Below are 10,245 nucleotides of genomic sequence, written 5' to 3'. Positions count from 1 at the left end.
GTCATCCATTGCCATATACAGTAGACCCCCGCATACTCGCGGATCGGCACCCGTTCACCAACAATCTCAAATGATGAACGTGTTCAATATTTACGACCCAAACGCTTCGTGTGTGGGTGGTGCTTTTTTTTTTCTTCTGCGTGTGTGGGTATGTAGCAGATGAAAAATCTTTTAAGATTTAAAAATCCTTGTGTAGCGAGCCTTATTTAGGACTTCCTTTCGCTCTCTTGCAGATGCGCTAACGCTGTGCAACCATAGCATAAGCATTTTTTTGGTTGTTTTTTGTTTTCATGAAAGAAGAGTGAAGAAAGGCTTTGATAGCTTGACATTTTTAATTTATCTTCAAAAATACAAAAAGGAGGGAAAATACGCTTGTGTACACAAACACTATTATTAAAATAGAATTATGTATTGTACAAAATATGTACAGCTGTGTTGGTGAAGGCCAAAGTCCAATCAATGGAGTCCTATCTGCTACGTTTGTCCTTGATGGTGTAGTGAAGCACTAGCGGCTGAGCCTGCGACAAAAAACAAAGGCGGCCGAACATCAATTACATATTTCAGTATATTAAAAAAAACAAAACAAAACAAAAACATTAGAAATGAATTGTATATTTCACGTTTGTTATCATATCTTTGAAATAGATTTTCATTAAATCTCACAAAAAAGCACCCATTTGACATTCCTTGGAATATCACTCAAAAGAAATGCAAAGTAAATCATCACAATATTGTATTATTTCACGTCGATGCATAAGTCTTTTAAATTTTGTAAATTTCAAATTTATTTTTATTCACTTTATTTTAATGTATTTTTATTTTAGTTATTTGTATTTTTGTTATTTTTGTTGACTTATTTGCATTGTTTTCATATTCCTTTATTTTATGTACTTGGCTTTTATTATTTTGTTTATTTCTTAATCTATTATTGTTCATTATTAAATTATTTTTTTGTACTTTTATTTTAATATTTGTTTTTACACTTACACTTGAGCATTTCATTTTTAAGTCCATTCATTTCACATGTATATTTAATTTCACTTTTTTCATTCTATTTATTCTATCGTATTTTGTTTCAAATGTGACTTACTGTTGTTTGCATTTATTTGATACAATTTATGTATTTTTATGTTTCATTTCATGTTGTTCAACAGAACAATCAGATGCCAAAAATGTATAATGTATTTATTATTGATTCATTAAATTAGTTATCGACACCTGATGCATGATGAAAATAAGAAAACTGCAAATAAAGAATCACTATACATAATTTCTGTAATAAATATATTGTTAGGTAATAGTATAGTGGTGGTAAATTAATAATAAAATAAATAAATAAAAAAAATATATATATATCTAAATTGATGTGTCATGTCACCTTTCCAAACCAATGTGATAACCATAAACGCTTCATGGTCATGTGATCGGGTAAAAACTCATTGTTGAACAACATCTGAACCTGCAACACAAATGCAACAACAAAAATAATAATAAAAAAAAAAAAAATAAACAAGAATAAATTCAATGTCAAACATGAAGTAAGTGAGCGCGTGCCACCTACCTGATGTTTTTCCACGTTGAGTCGATGACAAAGCACTTTGCGTAAATGCCGCACCTCCGCTCGCACAGAACAGCGCACAAACTTCTGCTGCGTACGCACACACACACACACAAACACACACACGCAGGAAGTTGTTTAAATCGAGCAAATATTTTCACGAATGTCGACTGTTAAATAAAATGCACGATGGATATAAAAACTCGACACACAAATGGCAGGTTTTTGTGATATGAAAAAAATGAGACCGAGTAAATCATATCAAAAGCCTACTAGAACATCTGAACTTTATTTGAAGTTAATCAAAGACCATTTAAATGGTGGCAGGTGAGTCCTGACTCCCATTTAACATGAGTTTGATTGCAATTGGTTGATTTTGAACACGGCCACAACCCCAGTTGAAAAAGGGTGTGCACACTTATGAAACCTTATTATTACAGTTTTTTTTTTTTTTTATACCTCTCCTCTCAAAAAGTTTTTCTCTTTTAAATAATTCAGTTGTACAGGTTATATTAATGGTGGGAAAAATTGTGAAATTCTTTATCTCCTCAGATTAACCCCAAATAAAGTTGTTCTAGGAAGCCTTTGAAATTATTTAGTTTGGTCTCATTTTTTACACAGGGGTGTGTAGACTTATTAAATCCAAAGTATAGATGAATACATTTGGTGTATATGACTGACCTGCAAAGCAAGTTTCGTCTTTTCTTTCCCAGCGAGTGACGAACTGCACAATGAAAACACATTGATTGAGTAATTGATAATAACTCATCATCATCATCATAATAATCAGTCATGACATATTTTGAAAGTGCACGGCTCACCTCAGTCGTTCTAAACACAACGACACCTGCTCGTCGTATCTGTAGAAGTGTGCTTTGGAGTGGTCGAAGCTGGTGTACGGTAAACCGGACGCGTCTGATACATAATCTGGAACACAACAAACACGCTACATTAACAACAATCACATTGGAAATTCATGAAATGTTAGTGACGTTAATTTTAGCACCATGTGCTAACATACTGTACACAGCATGTGAGCTCAAAGCATGATGGCTCATGGCTACCATGGAAAGGACAACAGGGTCGTCAATGTAAAAAATTAAAAAAAATAAAAATAACTTTTTTTTTTCTCAAAATTATACATTTTGTACAAGTTTATCCAACTTTTTTAAAACACAGAAAATATATTTTTTCTTCAAAATGATGCATATTCTTCTTGAAATCCTTTTTTTTTTAACCTTTTTAAAATTATTTAATTATTATTATGATTATTAAAAAAAAAAAAAAAAAAAACATCTTCGCAAATGTCACTAGCCTAATAGCATAATTGGCTAAGTCATTTTTGAATGTCCTTGAAAAAAAATACAATAAATAAAAAAGGTAAATTTTTAACAAGAACATTGATATTCTCTTATTAATGTTAAAAATGACTTTAGCAATTATGCTATTAGGGTAACAACATATGAAATGCTTTTCTTTGAAAATATTCAATATTTTCCCAAAAACAGACAACAACTTTCCTAAAATGTATATATATATTTTTTGGTGGCAATTTACAATTATTTTCGTACGTTTATGACTCGGAAGGGTAAAATGATGGTAGGGTAGGATTTCGAAGTTATGACAACTTCTTCCCTGAAATATATAATTTTTTTTCTTGAAAATATACAATTTTATTCCCTCAAGTATATGAGATTTTATTCTTAAAAATATATTATTTTGGTAAAACTGAGTCCCCCCCCCCCCCCTGTCAGAAACAGACAACTTCCCTCTCAAATATGACTTTTTTCCCCTCCAAAATATGAGTGTTTTCGGAGGAGTATAAATAGCCACTTTCCTCAAACATGATTTTTTTTTTCCCCCTTGAAAATATACCACAAGCTTACAATTTTCTTCCAAAACAACCTTTTTAATTACATGACTTTTTCGTCTGAATAATATGATTCTACTCTATAAACTATATGACTGATTCGCGTAACACCACAATTTTTTTCTATATGACTTTTTCCTCGATAATGTCCGACTTTTTTTTGTTTTTGTTTCGAGTGTGACTCCTCCTTTTTTGCCCCCCCCGAATATACAACCGAACGTGTTCACTTCTGGGCTGTAGGCGATGTTTGAACGTGGCATCAAAACCTCTTGCAGTTACTGTCAAACTAAAATTCGGAGAATGTTATTTATTCCTTGTGAAGGCAATTAAGGAAGGCAAAATGCGCCACATAGCTAACAAATGTATCATTAACTACGGGTGTTATCGTCCTCACCGTCTCCTGCAGGCTGAATAACTCTCTCCAACCCCCGCGACTGATAAAACTCCTTTATTCTTTTGTCTTCACCTATTCAACCACAAGCAAGATTAGTGTTATTTTCATTCTTTTGACGCTCAAAGGGGAGCCGACGGGAACGGGTCCGCGTACTTTCTTGCAGGCCGGGCACCAGCTTGTAGACGATGTCCTGCATGACGCGGTCCAGCTTGAGGTTGAGCAGCGGCTGCGTCTCGTGGATTTTGATGTTGCACATTGGGCAGTACTTGCTGGTCTGAAGGTATTTCACGATACAACTCTTACAGACTAGAACGTACGCACAGTGAGAGACAGAGGACAGTCGTTATGGGATGAAGCTTCACCGAAAGGTTCCAGGAAACGGCAGCACTTTTAATTCAAGTTAGAATTTAATCCAATTTCATCCATTTCAATGTAATCCCTTATACAATGAACGCCCGTGGTTCAGCATCTGTAAATCCACATATTGCTGAAAAACTCGTTACTTCGCAGTTTTTGTGTCCAGGCCAAAGAAATACATGTATTACTTTGGCACCATTCGGTGGACTCTTGGTGTTCTTGTTAGCTTTAATTCATTGATAGTGCCGTTTTGTTTTTCTTTTGTTCGCGGTCCTTCAAGTGAAAGTATATTTCCTGCTTCTTTCCCGATGCAACTACTTATAGCCTGTTTAGTCTACTTTGCCGTTACAACTTGCCTGTATTCCCTAACATTCATTATTTGCGTGTGAATGCCATAGGGTGAGTTTATTGACATAACACCATTTGCTTTACCATTAGCTTGTTATTGGCGCTAGTATGCTAGCTAATACTATTAATGAGCCGCATGTGAAGGTGGCTTGTTTGTGTTGAATCATTTAACTACTGTATGTAACATGGGTTGATGATTGTGTGCATGCTAGATCAGGGGTGGGCCAACCACGGCCCGCGGGCCACATCCGGCCTGTTGATCATTTCAATCCGGCCCGCCAAAGATTGGTACAGAATTGACCAAATCTTATCAAAATCATGACTACATTTATTTGACCTTGTCCTGTAATGCCCAGTGGTTCCACCAGATAGCGCAGTAGGTACAGTGATACATTGACTTTGGCTGTTCTGTTTTTATTCTGCTACTGCTCTGAACCCTTCTTCAACCATGAGTGGGCCAAAGAAAAGAAAAGTAGACAGTGAGTGCCGAGTGTTTAATATAGAATGGACTACGAAATACTTTTTCACTGAAGCCCGGTCAAAGGCTGTATGTCTAATTTGTTCAGAAACCATTGCTGTTTTAGAGGATTAGAACATCAGCCGTCACTTTTTTACCAAGCATGCTGATTATGCTAACAGCCAAGCAACACCGGAACTGATGGCTACGGCTCAGCGGTTAAAATCAAGCTTGCAGGCTAAGCAAAACACCTTTATCTGACAAACTGCCATCCAAGATTCAGTCACACAAGACCTTGAAACGGCGCCACGGGAGCTGCAGATGGAACTGATTCATCTCTAATGTGATACTGTCTAAAAAGAGAAGTTCAACACTCAAACTGGATGAGTTTTACGCTTCATTAAGCGCAGACAAATTTCCAAAAATAACAGAAGATGGCCCAGAGGATGCTTAGGGGTGTTTGGCACGACATGTGTGTGTGAACAAACTTTTAGTGTGACGAACACCAAAAAAAAAACATCCGACAGATCCCAGCTGAGTGATGTGTTCTGAGAATTGCCACAACGAAACTAACACCAGACATTGATGCACTGGGGAAAAAAAAAAAAAAAAAAGGTGATCAACAAAACAACACTGTTCCCATTACAAGTAAATCTAAATATTAACACTACAATGCCTTTTTTGGGGGGGGGATATGTAACAATCTGGTTCTGGCTTGGCCCGCCTTTCAAATTTTAAAAGTCAATGTGGCCCCTGAGCCAAAAAAGTTTTATGGTGCTTTATGGTGCTCTGTTTTAAGTGTTTTGCCGCCATCTTGTGGCAATTTTACGCAATTACAAACCCCTCTGTGGTTGGTTGTGGGGGGGGGGGGGGGGGCGCCAATTATTTGGAGCGTTTCGCTTTTCACAGCAGGCCTCGATTCCTATCCCTGCCAATAGCTGGGGGACCGTTTACATCCTTGGGAGAGCAGTTCTCGGCAAGACCCGGCGGCCTACGACGCAGCGGACCCGCTGGGCATCTCAAGCCGACGGAGGAGTGAGCGGGGGCGGTTTGGCCGCAAGCAGAAGCACGCTTGTCGCGGTGGACTAACAGCTAAGGTAAACGCTAACCCCTGCAGAACGCCACTCCCATGCATCTTCCTTTCTGACATTCGCTCACTGGACAATAAATTGGCTCATCTACAAATGGAATTAATAACAACACGCACAACGGCCCTCCTTCGTATTCATTCATTCATTCTTCGTATTCGTCTGGCAGCTCGCTCTGCACCGACACTTCCTTCCTTCCGCCCTGGCAATCTTTGCCCAGCGACAAACTCAAATGTCAAACTCAAATAAACATTAACGTGAATGATCATCCGTTCTGATATTGTTATATATTATAAAATAAAAACATGAATATTTGAACCTGTGGCTTATTCAAGTTTAATCAGAAAAAAAAGTTCATTGACTTATCAATAGTACAGTATTGATTGCACAATAAAGTAGATGTATACATCGCATCTCATCTCAATCTCTTTGTACTTGTGTATAATGACAATCAAAAAAACGGACAGTTCCTGAGGTCCAAACACACAACGGTTGGGAGTGTTATTTACAAAAACAAAATGTCGGGCAACTCACATGTGTGCAGACACTCCGTGATGGTGGTAGCGTCGATGAAGTAGCCGGCACAAAGGTAGCACACGATGTGTTCGTTCAGGTCCTTGATCTTTAACTTCACCTCCTCCTGTCGACATGGACATCGAATTAATAGAGGAACTGTTTCATTTACAGAACACTTTTATTATCACATCAGTTGAACACCCAAAGTTCAACTGGGCTCAAGTCTGTCTCACGAGATTTGCTGGGACACAGCGTGAGGATGACGGTATGTCACAGTAAGTTCCACTTCCTGTTCTATGTTCAACCGCGCGTCAGTGGCGGCATTCTGCCCAAAACACAACAAAAGCCAAAGAAAAAGCTAAACACTTAAACTAGTTACACATCAATTTCAAGTCATGTCGCCCGCTCTAGCTGAGCCAGCCGCGCTCCACTCCGCTAGCTTAACGCCAACATATAATATGAAACGCCATAGAGGCGCTAATGAAACTAGCATGGATATCGCGGCGGGTTATGCACTTGTAAACAGCTGATATTTGAATACAACACATGCAGACAGAGTATATCACAATAATCACAGGCATACATTTTGAAACAGCAAAAAAAAAAAAAAAAAAAAAAAAAAAAAACGACTTAGGACCGTTTTCTTTCTTTTTCATCATCAAATCTACCTGCAGGATGTCTGTTCATGTATTATACTGCCCCCTGTTGGCCAAGGTACGCAAACCAGAAGAGCATCGCATTGTCCATTGAATTGAAGCATGAAACCATGATGCACAAACTGTTTCTTTACATTTTTTTTTACACTTACTACCACTACAGTGGTGCCATGAGATACCAGTGACCCAAATTGCGAGTTTTTTTGCGGGTTTGCCTTACGAGCAAAGGCTCGAGATATGAGCACTCTGCTGGCAGTTGAACTCAACTCAACACACTTTACAATGAGTGGCAGTTTGGCAAATGTGAACAGTTCCTCAAAAAAGTCTTCAAGCCACTCTCAGCTGAAGTTTACTGTCAACGATAACATAAAACAAACAGACATTTACCTCGTGTATTTAAAACAGCCAAACTGCCTGAGGAAGGCCCCGCTATCTTAATGCTAATGCTAACTGGCATCGATACTGCAATGCTTTAACCCTGTAAGCAATGGATCGATCACAAATGGTTCAGCAACAACATGTAGGCAGACAATATTATAGTACCCACGGTCATATCATAGAAAGACTAATAGTAGTGGCGTACCGATGAGGTCGGAGAAGAGTTGAGACGTTATTATGAATCCCACTTGAGTTTCAGGCAGGACATACCTCACTGCAATATGACTGACTGCCGCAAAGAGGCAAAGACTGCCTAGGGTTCTATTGGGATTCATAATAATGCCTCAATGAACAGTATATCGGTCTGTCTTATACTGCCCCAAGGTGGGCACACCAGGAGGAGCAGCATTTAGATGCACAGAGAATAATAAAAATACATAAATAAATAAATAAATGATATATAATTATGTCATTGATGTCCTTATCAAGTACAATATTATTGAGTGCTTTTTCTCCTCATTCAAATACACATTAATTATTATTATTGTTTTATTTGGGGGGGGGGGGGGGGGGGGCTGGAACGGATGAATGACATTACCATTCATTTAATGGGGAAAAATAAGTATCGATATAAGTGTTTCAAGTTACGAGCGTGGTCAAAGATTTCTCCAATTTGTGAGTCAAAATCAGTAAGTACCACAGTGTGACGTATAGAAGTACAGGGACCAAAAATGTTGGCTAATGATGTTGTTGTGGCCGTGCGGGTCCCTTATGTCACCGGTGGACCTCCCCTGTGACAGAGCAGCACTGCTGTGTAAATGAGCGTGAACTTCGACCTCCTCGTGCAAGCAAGGAAGAACATTGGGACTGGGGGAGGCGAATTACTTTCACTACTGCACTTAACGTGTAAAAAAAAAAAAAAAAAAAAAAATCAAATAAAGTGACTGAACGAGAGAACGACATTTTGCACTTTTTTATTTTTACGGCACCGCGAACAAGCGCGTGCGGCTAGCCAGTGACGGACGAGGCGGGCGTTTGTGCTCAGCTAGCAGCAGGAGCTCCGTGAAAGTGTTGACATTCTCCAAAGCCGACAAAAGCGAAGCCTCACCGGGTCACGAACCGGCCACTGCCACCCCCCTACCCCTCACTCCACAGAGAGAGGCGTACATCGCGGGGGTTTGCCTCTCACGAGCACCGTAACACACGCTCCCTCTCCCCGCAGCATCTCAAGTCCTTCCCCCCCCCGACACCCTCTCCGCTCTTCCCCATCAGCTCCGCGACAACGAGCGAGCGAGGGGTCCGCTTCCTCCAACCGGCCGCCCGCGGCTGCTCCCGAGCGGTCGCCCCCGAGAAGCACGTCCCGCTCACCTCGTTCCTCAGCGGGTCCAGCTTGTAGACGGTCTGCAGCTGGTTTCGCAGCCGCATCGCTATGGCCATCGGACCTTGTTCCGCCATGTTTGGGAATTACGCTGACTTCCGGGTAAACCGGAAGTATCATTTGGTGGGCCCCCGTAGAAGAAGAACAAGAAGGCGCGTAAACTACACTTGTTAGTTATTTACATTTATGAAAGAATTACAGAGGGGAATTATATTTAGTATAGAAATCAAATTATATATTGTTGATAGTTATGTCACTAATATTTATTTAAGTGGCAGAGATGGGGAATGGACAATTATTGCTGTCGGCCAGGGCTCGCCAACCTTTTTGAAACTGAGAGCTACTTCTTTGGTATCGATTAATGCGAAGCGCTACCAGTTTGATACACACTTCTGAAATCACACATTTGCTCAAATTACCTTTCACAAGAAGTTATTATTTTATTATTAATCATTAATAATAGTTAGAAAACAGATATATGTCAATATGCGACACTATTTCCATAAATCTCTGCCAGTGTTTTTCATTAGTCGCTTCTACAACATTCCTAGGAAATCACAATGTCCCATCACTGGTGATCCTTTTTCAGGAGTGGCTTGCGGGGTACTCACGCGGTGCTTGAGGGTTACCTGGTGCCAGCGGGCACCTGATATAGCCAAATCAGTAATTAGGAATATTAGTTACACTTAAAACAGTACATTTGATCATGATTTTTTTTAATATATTTTTTTTAAATTCACAAATCCAAAACAAAATGCATTTATCTCATATTTAGCTCACTATTTGTGCTCTACAGAGAGTCTGCCAAGCTCGTTGTAAGTATTTCAGAGATGGAAGTATCACACATTGGCCTTGTTTCAAAGACAGTCTCACTTTAAGATGGCCTGCTTTTAGCAGTTTAGACAATAGAGGGCGCTATAAGCACACAGTAATTGTTTGCAGCCCTGCTGGTCTACATTACTGAACGTCACATGAGTCATTCAGTGAACAGACAAGACACACCTTCGACCAAACTCTACAACCATTTTGAAATATAAAATCTGCCTTTTGAAGACAGAGGCTTGTTGCTCTGCTAGAAGGTCGTGCTGATGGTGTGTAAATATAGTTGGCCGAGGCCCAGATTAGATTAGTGTGGGTTGTGATGTAGGTGTTGCTGCTATTCCAGCTATGTACCTACCAAAGGGAAGAATGTGATAACGCCACACCTCCAGGTGTTTTCCTGACACGTTAAAGTGGCATGTAGAG

The 10,245-nt window shown here is 39.4% G+C and overlaps 1 protein-coding gene across 3 annotated transcripts; it reads right to left on the bottom strand.

The window, feature by feature from the left end:
• Nucleotides 1–319: 319 nt before the first annotated feature.
• pcgf1 (polycomb group ring finger 1) lies at nucleotides 320–9,143 on the bottom strand. 3 transcript variants are annotated; one of them, XM_061788429.1, is made up of 9 exons: nucleotides 8,991–9,143; nucleotides 6,607–6,712; nucleotides 3,976–4,128; nucleotides 3,823–3,894; nucleotides 2,380–2,485; nucleotides 2,240–2,282; nucleotides 1,562–1,648; nucleotides 1,379–1,459; nucleotides 320–518 (listed from the first exon to the last, which is right to left on the bottom strand). In XM_061788429.1, exons 1-9 carry the CDS (start codon nucleotides 9,075–9,077, stop codon nucleotides 468–470), a joined length of 786 nt encoding a protein of 261 aa, XP_061644413.1. In that variant the 5' UTR covers nucleotides 9,078–9,143; the 3' UTR covers nucleotides 320–467. The 3 variants fall into 3 exon arrangements, with proteins under 3 accessions (XP_061644413.1, XP_061644414.1, XP_061644415.1); XM_061788430.1 differs by having other exon boundaries at nucleotides 1,562–1,645; XM_061788431.1 differs by having other exon boundaries at nucleotides 6,607–6,709; nucleotides 8,991–9,133.
• Between the last annotated feature and the right edge of the window lie 1,102 nt (nucleotides 9,144–10,245).

The sequence above is a fragment of the Phyllopteryx taeniolatus genome, chromosome 10 (assembly GCF_024500385.1).
Source record: "Phyllopteryx taeniolatus isolate TA_2022b chromosome 10, UOR_Ptae_1.2, whole genome shotgun sequence".
Lineage (NCBI taxonomy): Eukaryota > Metazoa > Chordata > Actinopteri > Syngnathiformes > Syngnathidae > Phyllopteryx > Phyllopteryx taeniolatus.
Note: the sequence above shows the minus strand (reverse complement) of the source record. Positions and strands in the feature narration are given on the sequence as shown.